This window comes from Oncorhynchus tshawytscha, linkage group LG31 (genome assembly GCF_018296145.1).
Source record: "Oncorhynchus tshawytscha isolate Ot180627B linkage group LG31, Otsh_v2.0, whole genome shotgun sequence".
In the NCBI taxonomy this organism is placed as follows: Eukaryota; Metazoa; Chordata; class Actinopteri; order Salmoniformes; family Salmonidae; genus Oncorhynchus; species Oncorhynchus tshawytscha.
The window spans coordinates 29,948,507-29,974,612 of NC_056459.1; the positions used below are offsets into that span (position 1 = coordinate 29,948,507).

Genomic DNA, 26,106 nt, shown 5'->3' on the forward strand with positions numbered 1-26,106 from the left:
AATCTCTACACTATATTTGCTTCTTTAGTCACATAAACCTAAAAATAGGCAACACAACCAGGAAATGGAGGAGCGGTTTCTGCACAGTGCACCTTTTAATGGCAGTGGTAGGAGTTTGGGGTTTAAATAGATGTAATCCTTAATGACTGAGGTAGCAGTTTGGGGTTTAAATAGATGTAATCCTTAATGACTGAGGTAGCAGTTTGGGTTTGGATAGATGTAATCCTTAATGACTGAGGTAGCAGTTTGGGGTTTAAATAGATGTAATCCTTAATGACTGAGGTAGCAGTTTGGGTTTGGATAGATGAATAGATGTAATCCTTAATGACTGAGGTAGCAGTTTGGGGTTTAAATAGATGTAATCCTTAATGACTGAGGTAGCAGTTTGGGGTTTAAATAGATGTAATCCTTAATGACTGAGGTAGCAGTTGGGGTTTGGATAGATGATAGATGTAATCCTTAATGACTGAGGTAGCAGTTGGGGTTTGGATAGATGAATAGATGTAATCCTTAATGACTGAGGTAGCAGTTTGGGGTTTAAATAGATGTAATCCTTAATGACTGAGGTAGCAGTTGGGGTTTGGATAGATGAATAGATGTAATCCTTAATGACTGAGGTAGCAGTTTGGGGTTTAAATAGATGTAATCCTTAATGACTGAGGTAGCAGTTGGGGTTTGGATAGATTAATAGATGTAATCCTTAATGACTGAGGTAGCAGTTTGGGGTTTAAATAGATGTAATCCTTAATGGCTCTAGTAGCAGTTGGGGTCATCTAGCTCAGGGGGTTGGTGGCACCTTAATAACAGACTGGAGCGGAATCGGGATGATGAAATACATGAAACACTTGGTTTCCATGGTTTCCAGGGGTTTGATGCCATTCCTTTTGCTCCGTTCCAGCCATTATCATGAGAACATGGAACTGGAACACATGATCCTCCCCTCAGCAGCCTCCTGTGGCATCTAGATAGTTGGATGTAATCATTGAGGGGTAGTGAAGTGAAGCACATTCAAGGGGAACGGGGGGTGTTGTAGGGTAATGAGAGTGCGCTAACAATCAGATACATTCCTTGTGTTGGGTTTAAACTGAGTTGAGTGTACGGGAGGGGGTTGTGTGTGTGTGTGTGTCTGTGTGTCTGTGTCTGTGTGTGTGTGCGACTTTTGGTAAATCCGTGGACCCTGTTATACACATCAGTTATAATAGCTGTTCCACAGATCAAATGAGAGACAGACCGGTGTGAGCGAGACTGATCCTAATAAGGGAGAACTTGTGAAACAGAAAGAGAGAGATACTGATTAACATACAGAGGGAGAGAGACCAAGACTGGCCCTTATGATATGGGGAGAAATACTGACCTGTATAATAAGAGAGAAAGAGTGGGCGAAAGACATCCTTATGATAGAGAGAAGGAGACAGAGACTGGCCCTTATAAACTGAGGTGGAACCTGAGCTGCACTTCCTAACCTCCTAATGTATGACCGTATTAGAGACACATATTTCCCTCAGATTACACAGACCCACAAAGAATTTGAAAACAAATCCAATTTTGATAAACTCCTATATCTATGGAGTGAAATACCACAGAGTGACATCACAGCAGCAAGACTTGTGACCTGTTGCCACAAGAAAAGGCCAACCAGTGAAGAACAAACACCATTGTAAATACAACCCATATTTATATTGATTTAATTTCCCTTTAAACTACTCACACATCGTTATAACACAGTGCCATAACATGACATTTTAAATGTCTATTCTTTTGAAACGTTTGTGTATTGTTTACTGTTATTTTTTTTTGTTTATTTCACTTTCTTTAGAAGTGTTAACATGTTTCCCATGCCAATAAAGCCCTTGGAATTGAATTGAGAAGCTCTTGTAAAAAAGAGGACGGAATAACCTGCACCAGGTTACCACTAGATAGCACAGCCACAAATTTCAAACGGGCTACATTGTAAAAATGAATTAAAATAAAATAAAAATGTGCTTTTGGGTCTTACGTTTAGGGTTAGTCATACGGTTAGCGGTGTGGATAGAGTTAGGTTTAAAGTCTGATTTTAAGAAGAACCATTTTAGAAATAGGCGGGGTTTATGACTGTGTGGCTGTGTTAACTAGTGACGAGCCCTCCCAGCTGACCGCAAAGCAGCCTGGAAGATGTAGTCTCCGCCGCCATAACACATTTTGAAGGCGAGGCTTCGCCAAATACAACTCCCATCTCAACCCTCGCAGACCGAGTATGCCATCCAATCTGAATATGTGGGAGGAGCACACCGCCCACAAAAAGCCACAGATATCTATCTGTCTCCAGATGCAATTATACAGTGCAACTATAAAGAATGGACATAAAATAGTGCTATTTATAAGGGGTGTTTTTGCATGAAGATCGTTGGAAAGGCTTGTTCTAGGCTACTTAGCGACAGAAACAGCAGCGGCAGAAAGAGAGGCGAGAGAGAGAGGGGTGTTGGGTAAATGAAAGTGGGTGGGCCTAACGCGAACACACACACTACCAACTTCGATCAGGATACATTTATGCAAACACTTGATTTTTCTTCTTCCGTTAATAGAATTTTACGCGCGACGGTCGTTAAAGTGTGTTTTCGGTTGGTTTTGAGGGGCTTCGGGCGCGGACAACGGACTCTTCCCCGTTATAACGGGAGGTTTGATTGTTGCTCGAGCTTGGTACCGCCCTTCCTGGCGGGTGGGTGGTTTCGGTGCTAACCGGAGCGACGCCACAGCCCCAGCGCGAGCCATTCGCGGAGAAAATAGGCCGTCCTTCCCCGGTGCTTCAGCCGGCCTTTCTCCCGTAGCCTCTCCTCTCCGGTTTATGAATGCGTTATGAGTGGTAGGTACCCTCCCCCTCTCTTGTCCGTCTCCACCCTCTCTCCCTCTCTTTCTGCGCACGTAGCCTGCCTGATATCCAGAATAACCCTTTGAGGAAATAGCGTTTTCCTAAATAAGAGACAATAGCCTACATGTTTCATTGTAATACAGTCTCTAATAAGGTTCCGATCACTGCATATGCCTTTAGGGCCAGGAGTTTAACCATATGGTGCAACTACACTGTTATAAAACCACGTGCAGGGAAATAACGGCATCGTATATCCCTTCACTCACAGTGTTATTGATAAAGGTGATCACTAATCACTCAGTCCTCGAGTGACAGTCTTTTGATTGTTGATCAAGTATTGTCTGATTTGATGGTTCTCAGATCAGAAGACTGAAGTGTCAGGATCAGAAGAAGGGAAACCAGGCAAGAAAGGCAAACGTTCCGGATCACAGGTAGACTGGACCCCGCCCCCAGACACATACACACCACTTCCGGGTTCTGTATAGAGGCCAAGTTCAGAGGATTGTGTCTTTCAACACCAATAATGGACTTGTGTCTTTGCCTCAATGTCTATGAGATATGCATATTACTGTATAAGAGTGAATATGTATTTCCGTAGCATGTGTTCTGGCAGGGTTTGACTCTAGTGTTGATGTAGACTTCTGTAGCTTCTGTGAAAAAATAACACTAGCTGTCTCTACAGACAGATTTCTAGGTGTGCTGTGCATGTGTGTGACATTAAATATTTGCCCACGACCTAGTTCCTTTTCTCTGAGAGAGAGAGTGAGAGGGCGGAGAGAGAGAGAGGGAGAGGGCGGAGAGAGAGAGAGGGAGGCTTCCCTTCCGCTGCTCTGAGAGAACAGAGAAATGTGGCTCTCACACCCACACACTCACTTCCTGTTATACTACCCACTTCTATTCCCTATTGCTCTCTACTGTCTCTGTCTCTTCTCTCTCTACTGTCTCTTCTCTGTCTCTTCTGTCTCTACTGTCTTTGTCTCTTCTGTCTGTCTCTTCTCTCTACTGTCTCTGTCTTTTCTCTCTCTACTGTCTCTCTCTTCTCTCTCTCTCTTCTCTCTCTATGTCTCTTCTCTCTCTTCTCTCTCTATGTCTCTTCTCTCTACTGTCTCTGTCTTTTCTCTCTACTGTCTCTCTCTTCTCTCTCTCTCTTCTCTCTCTGTCTCTTCTCTCTACTGTCTCTGTCTTTTCTCTCTACTGTCTCTCTCTTCTCTCTCTCTCTTCTCTCTCTGTCTCTTCTCTCTCTACTGTCTCTGTCTTTTCTCTCTCTACTGTCTCTCTCTTTCTGTCTCTCTCTAATGTCTCTCTCTCCGTCTCTCTCTACTGTCTCTGTCTCTTCTGTCTGTCTCTTCTCTCTACTGTCTCTGTCTTTTCTCTCTCTACTGTCTCTCTCTTCTCTCTCTCTGTCTCTACTGTCTCTTCTCTCTCTCTGTCTCTTCTGTCTCTACTGTCTCTCTCTACTGTCTCTGTCTCTTCTCTCTCTACTGTCTCTCTCTTCTCTCTCTACTGTCTCTTCTCTCTCTCTGTCTCTTCTCTCTCTACTGTCTCTGTTTCTTCTGTCTCTTCTCTCTACTGTCTCTGTTTCTTCTCTCTCTACTGTCTCTTCTCTCTCTCTGTCTCTTCTCTCTCTCTGTCTCTTCTCTCTCTACTGTCTCTGTCTCTTCTGTCTGTCTCTTCTCTCTACTGTCTCTTCTCTCTACTGTCTCTGTCTCTTCTCTCTACTGTCTCTGTCTCTTCTCTCGCTACTGACTCTGTCTCTTCTGTCTGTCTCTTCTCTCTACTGTCTCTGTCTCTTCTCTCTACTGTCTCTGTCTCTTCTCTCTCTCTGTCTCTTCTCTCTACTGTCTCTGTCTCTTCTCTCTCTACTGTCTCTGTCTCTTCTCTCTCTACTGTCTCTGTCTCTTCTCTCTACTGTCTCTGTCTCTTCTCTCTACTGTCTCTGTCTTTTCTCTCTCTACTGTCTCTCCTCTCTCTACTGTCTCTGTCTCTTCTCTCTCTCTGTCTCTGTCTCTTCTCTCTACTGTCTCTGTCTTTTCTCTCTCTACTGTCTCTCTCTTCTCTCTCGCTCTGTCTCTCTCTAATGTCTCTCTCTCTGTCTCTCTCTCTGTCTCTTCTCTCTCTCTGTCTCTCTCTGTCTCTTCTCTCTCTGTGTCTCTCTCAATTCAATTTAAGGGCTTTATTGGCATGGGAAACATATGTTTACGTTGCCAAAGCAAGTGAAATAGATAATAAACAAGTGTTTGTTCTTCACTGGTTGCCCTTTTATTGTGGAAAGAGGTCACAAATATTGCTGCTGTGATGGCACACTGTGGTATTTCACCTAGTAGATATGGGAGTTAATCAAAATTGGATTTGTTTTTTGAATTCTTTGTGGGTCTGTGTAATCCATCTCATTTTGTGGGCAGTGTGCACATAGCCTGTCTTCTCTTGAGAGCCAGGTCTACCTTTCTCAATAGCAAGGCTATGCTCACTGACTCTGTACATAGTCAAAGATTTCCTTAAATTTGGGTCAGTCACTGTGGTCAGGTATTCTGCCACCGTACTCTCTGATTAGGGCCAGAAAGCATTCCAGTTAGCAAAGTTTTTTGGGTTAATTCTTTACAATGTAATTCTCTTTTTGTTTTCTCATGATTTGGTTGGGTCTAATTGTGTTGCTGGCCTGGGGCTCTGTGGGGTCTATTTGTCTTTGTGAACAAAGGAACAGCTCGCTGAGGGGCCTCTTCTCCAGGTTCATCTCCCTGTAGGTGATGGCTTTGTTATGGAAGGTTTGGGAATCGCTTCCTTTTAGGTCTTTGTAGAATTTTACAGCTATTTTCTGGATGTTGATATCTCTCTCTCTCTCTCTCTGTCTCTCTCTCTCTCTCTCTCTCTCTCTCTCTCTCTCTGTCTCTCTCTGTCTCTCTCTCTCTCTCTCTCTCTCTCTCTCTCTCTCTCTCTCTCTCTCTCTCTCTCTCTCTCTGTCAATCTTTGTATGTTCTCTGTGTATGAATGTGCGTTCTATTTGTTAATTCCTCCTTATCTCTCTCTCTTGGTGTGTGTGTGTGTGTGTGTGTTCTCCCTAGGATTCCCAGACGTCTCCTCTAGCCCTGCTGGCTGCAACCTGCAGTAAGATAGGAGTTCAGGGAGGAGTGGAGGGACAGGTGGTTAAATGCATGATAATAATATTTGTATTGAATATGTACAGAGCCTTCAGAGAGTATTCATTCCCCTTGATTTATTCCACATTTTGTTGTGTTACAGCCTCACTTCAAAATGCATTTAATTGACTTGTTTTCTCACCCAATCTACACACAATACCCCATAATGAAAACCGCAAATGTATAGAAAGTGAAATACATAAAAATCTAATTTACACACATGTTAGAATCCCCTTTGGCAGTGATTACAGCTGTGAGTCTTTCTGGGTAAGTCTATAAGAGTGATTACAGCTGTGAGTCTTTCTGGGTAAGTCTCTAAGAGTGATTACAGCTGTGAGTCTTTCTGGGTAAGTCTCTAAGAGCGATTACAGCTGTGAGTCTGTCTGGGTAAGTCTCTAAGAGCTTTGCACACCTGAAGTGGGCAATATTTACCCATTATTCTTCAAAACATTATTCAAGCTCTGTCAAATTGGTTGTTGATCATTGCTAGACAACCATTTTTTTGTCTTGCCATATATTTTCAGCAGAGTTAAGTCAAAACTGTAACTCGGCCACTCAAGAAGTGAGTTGGTAAGCAAGTGTAGATGTGGCCTTGTGTTTTAGGTCGTTGTCCTGCTGAAAAGTGAATTCATCTCCCAGTGTCTGTTGGGAAGTAGACTGTACCAGATTTTCCTCTAGGAGTTTGCCTGTGCTTAGCTCTATTACATTCATTTCTTTATCCTGAAATACTCCCCAGTCCTTGACGATTACAAGCATACCCATAACATGATGCAGCCACCACTATGCTTGAACATTTGGAGAGTGGTACTCAGTAATGTGTGTGTTGGGTTTGCCCAAAACAAAACACTTTTTATTCAGGAAAAACAAGTGAATTGCTTTGCCACATTTTCTGCAGTAATTACTTTAGTTTCTTGTTGCAAACAGGATGCATGTTTTGTAATATTTTTGCTCTGTACAGGTTTCCTTCTTCACTCTGTCAGTTAGGTTAGTGTTGTGGAATAACTACAATGTGGTTGATCCATCCCCAGTTTTCTATCACAGCCATTGAACTGTGTAACTGTTTTAAAGTCACCTTTGACCTCATGGTGAAATCCCTGAGCAGTTTCTTCCCTATCCTGCAACTGAGTTAGGAAGGACACCTGTATCTTTGTAGTGACTGGGTGTATTGATACACCATCCAGAGCTAAATTAATAACTTCACTATGCTCAAAGGGGTATTCAATGTCTGCTTTTTAAATGTTTACCCATCTAGCAACAGGTGCGCTTCTTTGTGAGGCATTAGAAAACCTCCCTGGTCTTTGTGGGTTAATCTGTGTTGGAAATTCACTGCTTGACTGAGGGACCTTATAGATGTATGTGTGGGGTACAGAGATGAGGTAGTCATTCAAAAATCATTATTGCACACACAGTGATACCATGCAACTAATGTGACCTATTAAGCAAATGTGTACTCCTGAACTTATTTAGGCTTGCCTTAACAAAGAGATTGAATACTTATTGACTCAAGACATTTCAGATTTTTTTTTCATGAATTTGTAAACATTTTGAAAAACAATTCCACTTTGACATTACGGGGTATTGTGACAAAAAATCTTAATTGAATACATTTTTAATTCAGGCTGTAACACAACAAAATGTTGAAAAGGTCAAAGGGCGTGAATACTTTCTGAAAGCTCTGTAAATGTTTGGTTTCTCCTATAACTGTACTTGTTGCTGTTGTACTTGTTGTTGGAAATGTAAGGTCTATAACTGTACTTGTTGCTGTCGTACTTGTTGTTGGAAATGTAAGGTCTATAACTGTACTTGTTGCTGTCGTACTTGTTGTTGGAAATGTAAGGTCTATAACTGTCCCTGTTGCTGTCGTACTTGTTGTTGGAAATGTAAGGTCTATAACTGTCCCTGTTGCTGTCGTACTTGTTGTTGGAAATGTAAGGTCTATAACTGTACTTGTTGCTGTCGTACTTGTTGTTGGAAATGTAAGGTCTATAACTGTACTTGCTGCTGTCGTACTTGTTGTTGGAAATGTAAGGTCTATAACTGTCCTTGTTGCTGTCGTACTTGTTGTTGGAAATGTAAGGTCTATAACTGTACTTGTTGCTGTCGTACTTGTTGTTGGAAATGTAAGGTCTATAACTGTACTTGTTGCTGTCGTACTTGTTGTTGGAAATGTAAGGTCTATAATAATAATAACCTATAAAGGCTTTTACATGCGAACAGGTTCCAAGGCATTATAATGCAGACTTTCAGTGTCTCTGTGTTGAATGGGCTTCCGGCTGCAGACTGGCCAGATACATCTAGACCCGGGAATCAGACTTCCTACTTTAGTACCTTTGTTCAAAGAAGTTTTATTATTTTTTTATTGATGGTTTATGTTTATTTGCAGGTGCAGGGTGGACAGTTCCAGGGTCATATAGTTGTCGACGCAGCAGGTAATCAGACTCTGGTTCAGCAGCAGATGGAACTGGTTCCTGCCCAGTTCACTGGAAACGGCTGGCAGATCATCACTACTGCTCCCCAAATGGCCAAGGACACTGCCAATCAACCCGTCGCCGTGACGCTGGCCACCACTTCAGCCAATGACAGTGCTCCGGCAGGCCGTAAGATGAAGGCTGTGGGCGGGACTAACACCGTAGCAGCCAATCAGCAGGTGCAGCAGCAGCAGTTCCAGATCATCCAGGTTTGTGCACGCGCGTGAGTGTATAGAAGGGAATGTTAGGGCCTCCCGAGTGGCGCAGTGCTTAAGGGCTAGCTGTGCCACCAGAGACTCTGGGTTCGCGCCCCGGATCTGCCGCGACCGGGAGGTCCGTGATGCGACGCACAATTGGCCTAGCGTCGTCCGGGTTAGGGAGGGTTTGGCCGGTAGGGATATCCTTGTCTCGTCGCGCACCAGCGACTCCTGTGGCGGGCCGGGCACAGTGCACGCTAACCAAGGTCAGCAGGTGCACGGTGTTTCCTCTGACACATTGGTACGGCTGGCTTCCGGGTTGGATGCGCGCTGTGTTAAGAAGCAGTGCGGCTTGGTTGGGTTGTGTATCGGAGGACGCATGACTTTCAACCTTCGTCTCTCCCGAGTCCGTACGGGAGTTGTAGTGATGAGACAAGATAGTAGCTACTAACAATTGAATACCACGAAATTGGGGAGAAAAAGGGGGTAAAATTTCAAAAAAGAAGAAGGGAATTTTGTCTGACTGAGAATTCTTGTCCTATAACTTATAATTATCTTTTTCTTAGACATGTGTGGTGGATTACTATGTGTTGTACTATATCTGTGTTAGTGTTGTACTATATCTGTGTTAGTGTTGTACTATATCTGTGTTAGTGTTGTACTATATCTGTGTTAGTGTTGTACTATATCTGTGTTAGTGTTGTACTATATCTGTGTTAGTGTTGTACTATATCTGTGTTAGTGTTGTACTATATCTGTGTTAGTGTTGTACTATATCTGTGTTAGTGTTGTACTATATCTGTGTTAGTGTTGTACTATATCTGTGTTAGTGTTGTACTATATCTGTGTTAGTGTTGTACTATATCTGTGTTAGTGTTGTACTATATCTGTGTTAGTGTTGTACTATATCTGTGTTAGTGTTGTACTATATCTGTGTTAGTGTTGTACTATATCTGTGTTAGTGTTGTACTATATCTGTGTTAGTGTTGTACTATATCTGTGTTAGTGTTGTACTATATCTGTGTTAGTGTTGTACTATATCTGTGTTAGTGTTGTACTATATCTGTGTTAGTGTTCAGAACATGGCCACCTAATGCCACTGGTTTTATGTCATGTTAATGTTTTGGTCCCTGTCCAGGTGCAAAACATGCCGTCGTCTGGGGGTGGGGTCCAATACCAGGTGATCCCCCACCTGCAGACGGCCGACGGCCAACAGATCCACATCAGCCCCCAGACTGCATCCCTGGGGGGCCAACAGATCCACATCAGCCCCCAGACTGCATCCCTGGGCGGGCAGCACATTCACATCAGGTGGGTGGCAGCTGGTCTAGTGCAGTGGTTCTCAAAACTCTCCTCAGGGACCCCCAGATGTTTCACATGTATGTTGTATCCCTGAACGAACTCACCTGATTCACTTGGTCAACTCTCCTGATTCACCTGGTCAACTCACCTGATTCACCTGGTCAACCCTCCTGATGCACCTGGTCAAGGGCTTGATGATTAGTTGACCAGTTTAATCAGGTGAGTTGACCAGTTTAATCAGGTGAGTTGACCAGTTTAATCAGGTGAGTTGACCAGTTTAATCAGGTGAGTTGACCAGTTTAATCAGGTGAGTTGACCAGTTTAATCAGGTGAGCGAGCTGTGGAATATTTAAAATACATGGAGCGGCTGAGGGTCCCTGAGTCGAGGTTTGAAAATCCCTGGTCTACAGGTTAGAGAGGTGGTCTAGAGGTTAGAGAGGTGGTAGACAGGTGGTCTAGAGGTTGGAGAGGTGGTCTAGAGGTTGGAGAGGTGGTCTAGAGGTGGTCTAGAGGTTAGACAGGTGGTCTAGAGGTTAGAGAGATGGTAGATAGGTGGTAGACAGGCGGTCTAGAGGTTAGACAGGCGGTCTAGAGATTAGACAGGTGGTAGACAGGTGGTCTAGAGGTTAGAGAGGTGGTCTAGAGGTTAGACAGGTGGTCTAGAGGTTAGAGAGATGGTAGACAGGTGGTCTAGAGGTTAGAGGCGGTCTGGAGGTTAGAGAGGCGGTCTGGAGGTTAGAGAGGCGGTCTGGAGGTTAGAGAGGCGGTCTGGAGGTTAGAGAGGTGGTCTGGAGGTTAGAGAGGCAGTCTAGAGGTTAGAGAGGCGGTCTAGAGGTTAGAGAGGTTAGACAGGCGGTCTAGAGGTTAGAGAGGTGGTAGACAGGTGGTCTAGAGGTTAAAAATGTGGTCTAGAGGTTAGAGAGGTGGTAGACAGGTGGCCTAGAGGTTAGAGAGGTGGTAGACAGGTGGTCTAGAGGTTAGAGAGGTGGTAGACAGGCGGTCTAGAGGTTGGAGAGGTGGTCTAGAGGTTGGAGAGGTGGTCTAGAGGTTGGAGAGGTGGTCTAGAGGTGGTCTAGAGGTTAGACAGGTGGTCTAGAGGTTAGAGAGATGGTAGATAGGTGGTAGACAGGCGGTCTAGAGGTTAGACAGGCGGTCTAGAGGTTAGACAGGTGGTAGACAGGTGGTCTAGAGGTTAGAGAGGTGGTCTAGAGGTTAGACAGGTGGTCTAGAGGTTAGAGAGATGGTAGACAGGTGGTCTAGAGGTTAGAGAGGCGGTCTGGAGGTTAGAGAGGCGGTCTGGAGGTTAGAGAGGCGGTCTGGAGGTTAGAGAGGCGGTCTGGAGGTTAGAGAGGTGGTCTGGAGGTTAGAGAGGCAGTCTAGAGGTTAGAGAGGCGGTCTAGAGGTTAGAGAGGTTAGACAGGCGGTCTAGAGGTTAGAGAGGTGGTAGACAGGTGGTCTAGAGGTTAAAAATGTGGTCTAGAGGTTAGAGAGGTGGTAGACAGGTGGCCTAGAGGTTAGAGAGGTGGTAGACAGGTGGTCTAGAGGTTAGAGAGGTGGTAGACAGGCGGTCTAGAGGTTAGAGAGGCGGTCTAGAGGTTAGAGAGGCGGTCTAGAGGTTAGAGAGGCGGTCTAGAGGTTAGACAGGCGGTCTAGAGGTTAGACAGGCGGTCTAGAGGTTAGACAGGTGGTAGACATGCGGTCTAGAGGTTAGACAGGTGGTAGACAGGCGGTCTAGAGGTTAGACAGGCGGTCTAGAGGTTAGACAGGCGGTCTAGAGGTTAGACAGGCGGTCTAGAGGTTAGACAGGCAGTCTAGAGGTTAGACAGGCGCTTTGGGCCATTAAAAAAAAAAACATTTTTAGATGGAAACAGATAAAGTTATTCTATTCTATTCAGTCCGGCCCAGGGGGGTCTACCAGAGCAGGTCCAGCTGATCCAGAACCAATCCCAGACCCAGGCAATCCTACAGCCAGCCAATCAGCAAGCCATCCTCACTAGTTCAGCCAATCAGACGTTGCAGCTTCGTTCCGCCCAGTCCTTCCCGTTGCAGATGCAGACCTTACAGGGCTCCCAGACCCAGGTCATGACTACAGTACCCATAAACATTGGCGGTATGACCCTCGCCCTGCCGGTCATGAATAATTTAGCCGGGAGCGGAGCCGTGCAGCTTGTCCAATCAGCCGATGGCAGCTTTACCGTAGCTAACGGCAACCAGCTTGTAACGACAACTGCAGCGGCGGTGTCCGGGGCAGTTACTGTTACCGGGTCGTCTGGTGGTACTATAACAACTGTTGCCGGGGGGGATGGAGCGTCGACAGACGGAACACAGCTGAGTTCTGTAGCCGGGTCGGACGGAGGTACGGAGAGAGACACACAGAACCAACCCAGCGACCAGGACTCTCAGATGGTATTTGTGTTTGTGTGACTAAACATCTGTGATGTAAAGGGATTTATTGATTGATTGTTTGGTTGATTAATGAATGCATTGATTGGTTGATTAATTAATGTATTGATTGGTTGATTAGTTGTTTGGTTGGTTGCTTGATTGACAGGTCCAGAGCCAGGCCAACGGACTGCAGGTCCAATCAGATCCTCCAGGGACCATCCAGCAGGTCATCGTGGGACAGGTGAATTCTACTCCTCTTATTTGACCTTTAACCTTCTATTATACTTTATTTGACTCTATTCTACTCTATTCTATTCTTCTCTACTCTATTCTACTCTATTCTACTCTACTATATTCTACTCTACTATATTCTACTCTACTATATTCTACTCTATTCTACTCTACTATATTCTACTCTACTAGATTCTACTCTATTATATTCTACTCTACTATATTCTACTCTACTATATTCTACTCTATTCTACTCTACTATATTCTACTCTATTCTACTCTACTATATTCTACTCTACTATATTCTACTCTATTCTATTCTTCTCTACTCTATTCTCTATTCTACTCTACTCTATTCTACTCTACTATATTCTACTCTACTATATTCTACTCTACTATATTCTACTCTATTCTCTATTCTACTCTACTCTATTCTACTCTACTCTATTCTACTCTACTCTATTCTACTCTATTCTACTCTACTATATTCTACTCTATTCTACTCTACTATATTCTACTCTATTCTACTCTACTCTATTCTACTCTATTCTATTCAAGTATGATATGGGAATATACTATAATACATTATATTCTAAGTAGTTGTTATTGTCATTGTCCAGATGGGCAACCAGTTGTTGCAGCAGATCCAGATCCAGCCACAGCAGATCACACAGGCCCAGATCCAGCCACAGAACCAGGTAATACACACACACACACACACACACACACTGTGAATCCGCAGAAAGTGTGTAAACTCTGTGTTTGTTTCTACCAGTTCCAGGGCCAGCAGATCCAAACCTTTCAGTTAGGACCAGGCGGGACCCTACAGCCCATACAAGCCTTCCAGAACCAACAGGTAACTAGCCAGCTGCTCCCTCTTCTCTTTCTTAGTTGCTTCATTCCCACTTTGTACCTGGGGATTTCAGGGATATTTTGGGGCAGTAAATTACGGACAAGATAAATAAATCTGAAAGCTTATTTTTCTTCTATCGTCAATGATTGTAATGTGTGTTGTATTGATTTGAATTGAATTTCTGAATGATTGTAATGTTTGTTTTATTGATTTGAATTGAACGTCTGAATGATTGATATCCTATTTGTATTCATTGATTTCCTCCAGGTTCTGATCCGAACCCCAACCCTCTCTCCGTCGGGTCAGATCACGTGGCAGACCCTGCAGCTCCCCGGGGGAATGTCTGTGCCCCAGCAGCTGACCCTGGCCCCTGTGGGCGGGGGGGGATTCATGCAGCTGGGGGGGGCTCCCCTGACGCTGAGCGCAGCCCAGATCAACCCTGGGTCGGGGGTGCAGACAGTCAGCATTGCCGGGCTGGGCACCACTGGGGTACAGATGCAGGGGGTACCCCTCACCTTTACTGGACTACAGGGTAAAAACACAGAGAGAGACAGAGACACACACAGAGAGAGGGAGAGAGACAGAGACACACACAGAGAGAGAGAGAGAGAGACAGAGACACACACACACACACAGAGAAACAGAGACAGAGAGAGAGAGTGAGAGAGAGAGTGAGAGTGAGTGAGAGCCAGGCAGACAGAGAGAGACAGAGACACACACAGAGAGAGACAGAGAGGGAGAGAGAGACAGTGAGAGAGAGCCAGACAGACAGAGAGAGACAGAGGGAAACAGACAGAGAAAGAGAGAAACAGACAGAGAAAGAGAGAGACAGACAGAGAAAGAGAGAGACGGACAGAGAAAGAGAGAGACGGACAGAGAAAGAGAGAGACAGACAGAGAAAGAGAGAAAGAGAGAGACAGAGAAAGAGAGAAACAGACAGACAGAGAAAGAGAGAGAGAGAGACAGACAGACAGAGAGAGACAGAGGGAAACAGACAGACAGAGAAAGAGAGAGACAGACAGACAGAGAGAGAGAGATAGCCAGACAGACAGAGAGAGACAGAGGGAAACAGAGACAGCGAGAGACAGACAGAGAAAGAGAGAGAGACAGAGAAAGAGCGAGACAGAGAATGAGAGAAACAGACAGAGAGAGAGACAGACAGACAGAAAGAGAGAGACAGACAGAGAAAGAGAGAAACAGACTGAGAGAGAGAGCCAGACAGACAGAGAGAGCCAGACAGACAGCGAGAGACAGACAAGAAAAAGAGAGAGACAGACAGACAGAGAAAGAGAGAGACAGACAGACAGAGAGGGAGACAGACAGACAGACAGAGAAAGTTAGAGACAGACAGAGAGAGAGAGAGAGAGGGAACAGACAGACAGACAGACAGACAGACAGACAGGGTGTGTGTTGAGTGTTGTTCTTTATTTTCTGGGGGGGTTGGGAGCAGAGCTATAAAAATATATATATTCTATTCCACTCTACTCTATTCCACCCTACTGTATTCCACCCTACTGTATTCCACCTTACTGTATTCCATCTTACTGTATTCTATTCCACTCTACTGTATTCTATTCCACTCTACTATATTCCACCCTACTGTATTCCACCCTACTGTATTCCACCTTACTGTATTCCATCTTACTGTATTCCACCCTACTGTATTCCACCTTACTGTATTCCATCTTACTGTATTCTATTCCACTCTACTATATTCCACCCTACTGTATTCCACCCTACTGTATTCCACCTTACTGTATTCCATCTTACTGTATTCCACTCTACTATATTCCACCCTACTGTATTCCACCCTACTGTATTCCACCTTACTGTATTCCATCTTACTGTATTCCACCCTACTGTATTCCACCCTACTGTATTCCACCCTACTGTATTCCACCCTACTGTATTCCACCTTACTGTATTCCATCTTACTGTATTCCACCCTACTGTATTCCACCTTACTGTATTCCATCTTACTGTATTCCACTCTACTGTATTCTATTCCACTCTACTGTATTCTATTCCACTCTACTATATTCCACCCTACTGTAATCCACCTTACTGTATTCCATCTTACTGTATTCCACTCTACTTTATTCCACCCTACTGTATTCCACCTTACTGTATTCCATCTTACTGTATTCCATCTTACTGTATTCCACCCTACTGTATTCCACCCTACTGTATTCCACCTTACTGTATTCTACTCTACTCTACACTATACCAGGTCAGCCGCAGGGTCAGGAGGGGGGAGTTAAGGTCGAGCCATCCCCGGTGACGGTAACCGCGAGTAACGTTGCGGGGTCATCGCTTAGTCCAGACCAGATGGGTTCTGTCCAGAGTTCATCAGACCAGGAAGGACCGCCCAGCAAGAGGCTTCGCAGGGTGGCGTGCTCCTGTCCGAACTGTAGGGCCGGAGAGGGGAGGTACATGTGTATGCACACACGCACGCACGCACGCACACACACTCATACACACTCTCACTCTCTATCTCTGTGTGTGTGTGTGTGTGCGTGTGTGTGTGTGTGTGTGTGTGTGTGTGTGTGTGTGTGTGTGTGTGTTTGTGTGTTTTGCAGGACCATTGGAGACCCATCTAAGAAGAAGCAGCATGTGTGTCACATGGAGGGCTGTGGAAAGGTTTACGGTAAGACCAGTCTGTACTGTGGCAAGGTTTACGGTAAGACCAGTCTGTACTGTGGCAAGGTTTACGGTAAGACCAGTCTATACTGTGGAAGGGTTTACGGTAAGACCAGTCTATATTGTGGAAAGGTTTACGGTAAGACCAGTCTATACTGTGGAAAGGTTTACAGTAAGACCAGTCTATACTGTGGAAGGGTTTACGGTAAGACCAGTCTATACTGTGGAAAGGTTTACGGTAAGACCAGTCTATACTGTGGAAAGGTTTACGGTAAGACCAGTCTATACTGTGGAAAGGTTTACGGTAAGACCAGTCTGTACTGTGGAAAGGTTTACGGTAAGACCAGTCTGTACTGTGGAAGGGTTTACGGTAAGACCTTTCCACAGTATAGGGGGCTGGAACATAATTCTAAATCATTTGTAGACCGCAAATTGACCACAAGAAGCCCAAACAGACTAAAACATAATCATTTCAAACATTCCTTACATTTGTATATGATGACCGCATGTCTCCATTTTGTGGGGGAATACTTGGAAACAGATTTCCAAAACGAGAATCACTTGGATCTGTTTTCCTGCTGTTTATACAGTCTTTTATGTCCAGCAGTGAAAAGAAATATATTCAGTGGGGCAAAAAACGTATTTAGTCAGCCACCAATTGTGCAAGTTCTCCCACTTAAAAAGATGAGAGAGGCCTATAATTTCCATCATAGGTACACTTCAACTATGACAGACAAAATGAGAGAAAAAAAATCCAGAAAATCACATTGTAGGATTTTTAATGATTTTTAATGAATTTATTTGCAAATTATGGTGGAAAATAAGTCTTTGGTCACCTACAAACAAGCAAGATTTCTGGCTCTCACAGACCTGTAAGAGGCTCCTCTGTCCTCCACTTGTTTACCTGTATTAATGGCACCTGTTTGAACTTGTTATCAGTATAAAAGACACCTGTCTACAACCTCAAACAATCCCACTCCAAACTCAACTATGGCCAAGACCAAAGAGCTGTCAAAGGACACCAGAAACAAAATTGTAGACCTGCACCAGGCTGGGAAGACTGAATCTGCAATAGTTAAGCAGCTTGGTTTGAAGAAATCAACTGTGGGAGCAATTATTAGGAAATGGAAGACATACAAGACCACTGATAATCTCCCTCTCTGGGGCTCCACGCAAGATCTCACCCCGTGGGGTCAAAATTATCACAAGAACGGTGAGCAAAAATCCCAGAACCACACGGGGGGACCTAGTGAATGACCTGCAGAGAGCTGGGACCAAAGTAACAAAGCCTTCCATCAGCAAGGGCATTGAAGATGAAACGTGGCTGGGTCTTTCAGCATGACAATGATCCCAAACACACCGCCCAGGCAACGAAGGATTGGCTTTGTAAAGAAGCATTTCAAGGTCCTGAAGTGGCCTAGCCAGTCTCCAGATCTCAACCCCATAGAAAATCTTTGGAGGGAGTTGAAAGTCCGTGTTGCCCAGCAACAGCCCCAAAACATCACTGCTCTAGAGGAGATTGCATGGAGGAATGGGCCAAAATACCAGCAACAGTGTGTGAAAACCTTGTGAAGACTTACAGAAAACGTTTGACCTCTGTCATTGCCAACAAAGGGTATATAACAAAGTATTGAGAGAAACTTTTGTTATTGACCAAATACTTATTTTCCACCATAATTTGCAAATAAATTCATTAAAAATCCTACAATGTGATTTTCTGGATTTTTTTTCTATAATTTTGTCTGTCATAGTTGAAGTGTACCTATGATGAAAATTACAGGCCTCTCATCTTTTTAAGTGGGAGAACTTGCACAATTGGTGGCTGACTCAATACTTTTTTGCCCCACTGTAAACCCACTGCCAGTTGTGGAACCCTGCTGTAGAAAAGAGACTTCCTAGTTTAAACTGTAGAAAAGAGACTTCCTAGTTTATACTGTAGAAAATATAGATTTATCAGTATATACTGTAGAAAATAGAGGTTTATCAGTCTATACTGTAGAAAATATAGATTTATCAGTCTATACTGTAGAAAAGAGACTTCCTAGTCTATACTGTAGAAAAGAGACTTCCTAGTCTATACTGTAGAAAAGAGACTTCCTAGTTTATACTGTAGAAAAGAGACTCCCTAGTTTATACTGTAGAAAATAGAGGTTAATCAGTCTATACTGTAGAAAATATAGATTTATCAGTATACTGTAGAAAATATAGATTTATCAGTATATACTGTAGAAAATATAGATTTATCAGTCTATACTGTAGAAAATATAGATTTATCAGTATATACTGTAGAAAATATAGATTTATCAGTCTATACTGTAGAAAATATAGATGTATCAGTCTATGAAGAAAAATAATGTCGTATATTTGATCTTTCAGGTAAGACCAGTCACCTGAGAGCTCACCTCCGCTGGCACACAGGAGAAAGACCCTTCGTCTGCAACTGGATCTTCTGTGGCAAGAGGTTCACACGCTCGGACGAACTGCAGAGACACAGACGGACACACACAGGTACATGTGTCCAATGTTATGTCTATGTCCTGTGTCCAATGTTATATCTATGTCCTGTGTCCAATGTTATGTCTATGTCATGTGTCCAATGTTATGTCTATGTCATGTGTCCAATGTTATGTCTGTCCTGTGTCCAATGTTATGTCTATGTCATGTGTCCAATGTTATGTCCTGTGTCCAATGTTATGTCTATGTCCTGTGTCCAATGTTATGTCTGTCCTGTGTCCAATGTTATGTCTATGTCCTGTGTCCAATGTTATGTCTATGTCATGTGTCCAATGTTATGTCTATGTCATGTGTCCAATGTTATGTCTATGTCCTGTGTCCAATGTTATGTCTATGTCATGTGTCCAATGTTATGTCTATGTCATGTGTCCAATGTTATGTCTATGTCCTGTGTCCAATGTTATGTCTATGTCATGTGTCCAATGTTATGTCTATGTCATGTGTCCAATGTTATGTCTATGTCATGTGTCCAATGTTATGTCTATGTCATGTGTCCAATGTTATGTCTATGTCCTGTGTCCAATGTTATGTCTATGTCATGTGTCCAATGTTATGTCTATGTCCTGTGTCCAATGTTATGTCTATGTCATGTGTCCAATGTTATGTCTATGTCATGTGTCCAATGTTATGTCTATGTCATGTGTCCAATGTTATGTCTATGTCATGTGTCCAATGTTATGTCTATGTCATGTGTCCAATGTTATGTCTATGTCCTGTGTCCAATGTTATGTCTATGTCCTGTGTCCAATGTTATGTCTATGTCATGTGTCCAATGTTATGTCTATGTCATGTGTCCAATGTTATGTCTATGTCATGTGTCCAATGTTATGTCTATGTCCTGTGTCCAATGTTATGTCTATGTCATGTGTCCAATGTTATGTCTATGTCATGTGTCCAATGTTATGTCTATGTCATGTGTCCAATGGTATGTCTATGTCATGTGTCCAATGTTATGTCTATGTCATGTGTCCAATGTTATGTCTATGTCATGTGTCCAATGTTATGTCTATGTCGTGTGTCCAATGTTATGTCTATGTCGTGTGTCCAATGTTATGTCTATGTCCTGTGTCCAATGTTATGTCTATGTCATGTGTCCAATGTTATGTCTATGTCATGTGTCCAATGTTATGTCTATGTCGTGTGTCCAATGTTATGTCTATGTCATGTGTCCAATGTTATGTCTATGTCATGTGTCCAATGTTCCGGCACTGAGCAAATGTCAGGTCTGCTGAGCACAAACTTGAACGCTGTGAAAAATTCTGTACAACTTTTGGTGAGCAGTTGAACACTGAGGCTGTTCCCGCTTTAAGTTACAGTAAAAACAGTAATACAGTAATACAGTAAAAACAGTAATACAGTAATACAGTAAAAACAGTAATACAGTAGTAACAGTAATACAGTAAAAACAGTAATACAGTAAAAACAGTAATACAGTAAAACAGTAATACAGTAAAAACAGTAATACAGTAGTAACAGTAATACAGTAATATAGTAATACAGTAATAACAGTAAAACAGTAATACAGTAATACAGTAAAAACAGTAATACAGTATAGCAGTAATAACAGTAAAACAGTAAACAGTAATAACATTAATAACAGTAGTAACAGTAATACAGTAATACAGTAGTAACAGTAATACAGTAATACAGTAGTACAGTAGTAACAGTAATACGGTAATACAGTAATACAGTAATAACAGTAATACAGTAGTAACAGTAATAACAGGAATACAGTAGTAACAGGAATACAGTAATAACAGTAAAAACAGTAACAACAGTAATACAGTAATTACAGTAATACAGTAATTGCAGTAATAACAGTAATTACAGTAAAAATAACAGTATAACAGTAATTACAGTAATACAGTAATTACAATAATAACAGTAAATACAGTAATAACAGTGGTCAAGTAGGCTGCTGTGGCTATCTGATCATAATGTAGGCCTACCAGAGTGGCCTACCATCACAAACAATGGAGAAAACGCATCCTGTAACATACACACACATATATATATATATATATATATATATATATATATATATATATATATATATATATATATATATATATATACAAATATATATTTAAAAAAAAATATATATATATTTTACCCCCTTTTTTTCTTCCCTATTACGATCTTGTCTTACGTCCTCCAAGACATGACCTTCTTAACACCCGCCCGCTTAACCCGGAAGCCAGCCGCACCAATGTGTCGGAGGAAACACGGTTTAACTGACGACGAAGTCAGCCTGCAGGCGCCCGGCCCGCCACAAGGAGTCGCTAGAGCGCGATGAGCCTAGTAAAGCCCCCCTCCTCCTGCCAAACCCTTCCCTAGCCCGGACAACGCTGGGCCAACTGTGCGCCGTCCTATGGGACTTCCGATCACACCCAGGTCTGTAGTGCGACCTTAGACCGCTGCGTACCTTAGACTGCTGCGCCACTTGGGAGGCCCATCCCATAACATTTGAACATGGAAATAGCTGTTCTGTCATTCAGCCTACAGTAGCAGCCAATGTGTGGTGTTCAATGCAGTCCTACATTCCATGAGACCTTTGAAATTAACATGCAGGACTTGACATGAACCTGTTCATCCACTTGTCCTTCAGACAAGGTGACTGAACATGTTCTATGATGCAAGAAACCACTTTACAAAATAAAGTGCATCATTGTTCCCATATCATTTGTCTTTCTCCACATCCTCCAGGAGAGAAGAGGTTTGAGTGTCCAGAGTGCAGTAAGCGTTTCATGCGTAGTGACCATCTCTCCAAACACATCAAAACCCACCTGAACAAGAAGGGAGGGGCTTCTCTCGCCATCATCACCACCGACGACATGGAAAATTCTAACCAGGGCTTAGGCTCCTCCCCTCGCGTCGTAACTATGGCGACGCTCTCCCAGGACTCCGCCCCCGCCACGCCAACAGCCTCCTCGCCGAATCAAATGGAGAGAGAAGAGGAGGAAGAGGAGGAGTTTGAGTAGTGACCAGTGACCACTTCCTGTGAAAGGAAGAAGCAGGGAGGGCTGACTTCCAGGTTGGTCTCCATGGTTACGCCGTGGCGGTCAGGTGGTAGATTATTTTTACTATTATTTATTTGTTTTTGAAACGGACTCAAACAGAAGACAAATATGATTGACTGAAAATGACAAACAGACAGAGAAATCTGAATCTAAACTAATAATTGAGTCCAACAACAGTCTAAAGGTATGAATTTGTAGAATGGTATTTAATTAATAACAGAACAGAGGTCAGGAGAAAAGGCACATCTGAACTCGCACTCTATCCCCTATATAGTGCACTACTTTTGGCCAGAGCCATCTGAGTAGTTTGTTATGTTAGGAAGAGGGTGTCATTTTGGATAGGTTTATTAGACTAGCACAAAACAGTTGTAAAACATCAAGAAGAGACATTGGATGTGTCCCAAATGGCCAGGGTAACATTTGGAAGGCAACAATCTCTATGCACAAAGATGTTCTGTAACTATGGTGATGAGGATGATGATGAAACATGATATGTGGCGTTGGGTAGACTGTTGACAGACAGGTGAGAGGAGCTGGTGTGTGTGTGTGTGTGTGTGTGTGCTTCAACAGGACTATAGTTCTAGTAAAGAATATCTGATAGGCAGAAGAAAGACAATACAAGGAGGAATAGACTTCTAAAAGAGTAGAAATAAGCAGATTTATAAATGATGCATTCCTAGAAAGAAACGCTTGGCATTTTAAATATTTGTTTCTATAAAACTACCAATCGAGCTTTCTTTCTCCCAACAGGCTGTTTACTGAAAGCAATACTATAAGACAATCCTAGTGAAACCATGTTTACATTAAAGAGAGGAAAAGGAAAGGTTTATTTTGGTATGAAACAGCCAGTCAGCTCACAGCGTTCAAGGTATACTGACGCCATCATACACAGCGGCGTGACTTCCTGCTCGATGATGTCATATTGCTGAGTGCACCTTTTAAGATGTAGCTCTGCCAGGGTTGGTGGGTGGGTAGGACAGTGTCAGTAAGCAGCGCTTATGTCAAGTCACCGTCACCGTCATCCATCCCCCCTCAGACACTCAGAGCCGCAGATATTGTCACATCCCGTTAAGAATACAGCAGTGATGTGACTCAATCATCGGACCTTAATACATGTAGAAACTTGTAGAAAAGATCAATGTCTGAGATCAATGAGATACATTCCAGTATTGAGACATATTCCAGATACACAACATGACCAAAAGTATGTGGACACCTGCTCGTCGAACATCTCGTTCCAAAATCATGGGTATTAATATGGAGTTGGTCCCCCCTCTTTGCGGCTATAACAGCCTCCAGTCTTCTGGGAAGGCTTTCCACTAGATGTTGGAACGTTGCTGCTATAACAGCCTCCACTCTTCTGGGAAGGCTTTCCACTAGATGTTGGAACATTGCTGCGGGGACTTGCTTCTATTCAGCCACAAGAGCATTAGTGAGATCGGCACTGATGTTGGGCGATTAGGCCTGGCTCACAGTCGGCGTTCCAAAGGTGTTCGATGGGGTTGAGGTCAGGGCTCTGTGCAGGGCAGTCAAGTTGGCGGTGCCGTTCTGTGAGTTTGTGTGGCCTACCACTTTGCCGCTGAGCCGTTGTTTCTCCTAGACATTTCCACTTCACAATAACAGCACTTACAGTTGACCGGGGCAGCTCTAGCAGGGCAGAAATTTGACGAACTGACTTGTTGGAAAGGTAGCATCCTATGACAGTGCCGCCAACGTTTGTCTATGGAGATTGCATGGTTGTGTGCTCGATTGAATACACCTGTCAGCAACGGGTGTGGCTGAAATAGCCCGAATCCACCAATTTGAAGGGGTGTCCACATACTTTTGTATATATATATATATTGCATCTATTAGTCCTATTTCAAGTCATTAGAGATAATCCATTAACAGTAACAGAGTTCCAGTGTGATTTGACGTTGGCGCTGCTTCCTCGGCATTGCGAAGGCCCCCTGTGTGTGAGTCCTGGTACTACGCCTTAACACAAGCAGTACATACCCCCCCCCATGCTCACTCCTGCTTTCTGTGTGATGGACAGAGAGAGGACGCAGGAAGACAAGGGGTGATGGAGGGGAAAGAAGGGGGTTGTGGGAGGTGGGTAATTATATTTGCTTTTTGACATGTTTCTGGTGGTGTTGGTCTATGTTAATGTCAGTGCGTACATATTTTGTTCTCAAATATTTTTTTTTTTTTTTTTTTGAGGGGGGTCTTTTTATTTTCTTAACCCCCCCAGTATGTTCTGACACAGATGATTACTGTGTACAGCTAATTTATTATTGGCCCTGTGTTAATACCTGCCTTTTGCTGGAGTGTATTGTAACCTACGCATTGATCAGAGGTATGTGTAGCATGCTGTGTTTCACTGCTGTTTTCTCTTCTTTTTATTTATTTTAAACTTATTTTTCTACATCCAACTACTCCCCGTCATTTCTACTACTTTCTCGCGCCATAATATGTTTAAAATTTTAAAAAGATTAAAGTAAAAAAAAAAAAAATGATGAAATGGTTTATATACCAAACAGACCTGGGTGTTTTTGGTAATATTTTGTGTGACAACCAGTTTTCTTTAATATTTTCTAGTGACATCTCATTTGTATAATGTTTTTCTAAGCTGTTGTTGGATCTCGATGCTGGCCTCCAGGGCTGCAGGTTCTTCACTGTTGATATTCTAGTGATATTGTATTGACATTTTTAAATCAACTTTGTACAAAACATGTTATGTGACTGGGATTTAAAGTAGTGAAAAGAGAACAAAAATTACTTTGCTTGCATAACATTTAAAATAAAGTGATTAAAATCAGTCTCAACCTGTCTCTCTCACTCCTAACTCTGTGTGTGTGTGTGGGTGCGTGGGTGGTCTGTTGGGACATGTAGTGACACTGACCTCTTGCTATGAAGTTGCTCTGATACCACTTGAAAATGAAAAGGGACTTTGGCTCTCTCTCTTCCCTATCTCTCTCCCCTCCCTTCCCTATCTCTCCCCTCCCTTCCCTATCTCTCTTCTCTCTCCTCCCTTCCCTATCTCTCCCCTCTCCCTTCCCTATCTCTCTCCCCTCCCTTCCCTATCTCTCTCCCCTCCCTTCCCTATCTTCATGTCACCTGTTGTGTGTATGTACTGACAGGTATGTGTAACTGACAGATGCAAACACACACACACTACATGTTGATGTTATTAAATGTATGTAAATTGTACATTCTTTTGTCTGTAATGTTTTTTTGGTTACGTGTCGGCCCCCAGTAAGTCTAACTGTCACCATTGGCGTCGGCTAATAGGGATCCTAATAAAATCTAATGAAATAAAATCTCAGTTGCGTTGTGAATGTGGTAGTAGTGAAGTCTAGTCTAAGCTTGTGATGATCGTCACGGAGACTTGTATTTTCAAATTGTCCTCTCTACACACACACACACACACCTGCGGTGCCCTAGAAACATGTTGGCTGGTGTGTACTCTGTAATTACCTCGGAAGCCCAACCTCCTCTGTACAGCCCCTCTGAGGGGGTTGCTAGGCAACGACGGCAGGCCAGAGGCGTGGCTGGTTGTGTCTGTGTGCGTGCGTGCGTGCGTGCGTGCGTGCGTGTGTGTGTGTAGGTTGATTGTAGAGGAAAAAAACCACACAAACTATATAGGAATAGAAAACACCAAACGTTTTCCTGTTTCATTGCTGTGCATCAACTTTATCTTGTAAAATATTACAGTACATCTGGGGGGTACGTGCACTGAGGGTACAAAACATTAGGAATACTTTCCTAATGTTGAGTTGTCCTCAGAACAGCCTCAATTCATCGGGGCATGGACTCCACAAGGTGTCGAAAGCGTTCCCCAGGGATGCCCGCCCATGTTGACTCCACAAGGTGTCCAAAGCGTTCCACAGGGATGCTGGCCCATGTGGACTCCACAAGGTGTCCAAAGCGTTCCACAGGGATGCTGGCCCATGTGGACTCTACAAGGTGTCCAAAGCATTCCACAGGGATGCTGGCCCATGTGGACTCTACAAGGTGTCGGAAGCGTTCCACAGGGATGCTGGCCCATGTGGACTCTACAAGGTGTCGAAAGCATTCCACAGGGATGCTGGCCCATGTGGACTCTACAAGGTGTCGGAAGCATTCCACAGGGATGCTGGCCCATGTGGACTCTACAAGGTGTCCAAAGCGTTCCACAGGGATGCTGGCCCATGTGGACTCTACAAGGTGTCGAAAGCGTTCCACAGGGATGCTGGCCCATGTGGACTCTACAAGGTGTCGAAAGCGTTCCACAGGGATACTGGCCCATGTTGACTCCAATGGTTCCCCACTGTTGTGTCAAGTTGGCTGGATGTCCTTTGGGTGGAGGACCACAGGAAACTGTTGAGTGTGGAAAAACCCAGCAGCATTGCAGTTCTTGACACACTCAAACCTGTGCGCCAGGCACTTAATACCATACCCTGTTAAAAGGCACTTCAATATTTAGTCTTGCCCATTCCCCCTCTGAAAGGCACACATACACAATCATGTCTCAATTGTCTCAAGGCTTAAAAATCCTT

The 26,106-nt window shown here is 43.4% G+C and overlaps 1 protein-coding gene across 4 annotated transcripts; it reads left to right on the forward strand.

Moving 5' to 3' along the window:
• Positions 1 to 2,272: 2,272 nt before the first annotated feature.
• On the forward strand, positions 2,273 to 21,963 carry LOC112217642 (transcription factor Sp4). Of its 4 annotated transcripts, XM_042309930.1 has the most exons (15): positions 2,273 to 2,839; positions 3,206 to 3,276; positions 5,541 to 5,582; positions 5,905 to 5,982; positions 8,363 to 8,656; positions 9,783 to 9,955; positions 11,842 to 12,352; positions 12,498 to 12,572; positions 13,183 to 13,260; positions 13,338 to 13,418; positions 13,683 to 13,947; positions 15,646 to 15,844; positions 15,995 to 16,062; positions 18,432 to 18,563; positions 21,276 to 21,963. In XM_042309930.1, exons 1-15 carry the CDS (start codon positions 2,833 to 2,835, stop codon positions 21,548 to 21,550), a joined length of 2,349 nt encoding a protein of 782 aa, XP_042165864.1. In that variant the 5' UTR covers positions 2,273 to 2,832; the 3' UTR covers positions 21,551 to 21,963. The 4 variants fall into 4 exon arrangements, with proteins under 4 accessions (XP_042165864.1, XP_042165865.1, XP_042165867.1 ...); XM_042309931.1 differs by lacking the exon at positions 5,541 to 5,582; XM_042309933.1 differs by lacking the exons at positions 5,541 to 5,582; positions 5,905 to 5,982.
• Positions 21,964 to 26,106: the final 4,143 nt, after the last annotated feature.

Excerpts from the sequence above, each read along its gene's own strand:
- LOC112217642 (XM_042309930.1), top strand. Across the intron at positions 13,261-13,337 it reads AGATCCAGCCACAGAACCAG|TTCCAGGGCCAGCAGATCCA; the intron begins GTAATACACACA and ends TGTTTCTACCAG. Across the intron at positions 13,948-15,645 it reads CACCTTTACTGGACTACAGG|GTCAGCCGCAGGGTCAGGAG; the intron begins GTAAAAACACAG and ends ACACTATACCAG.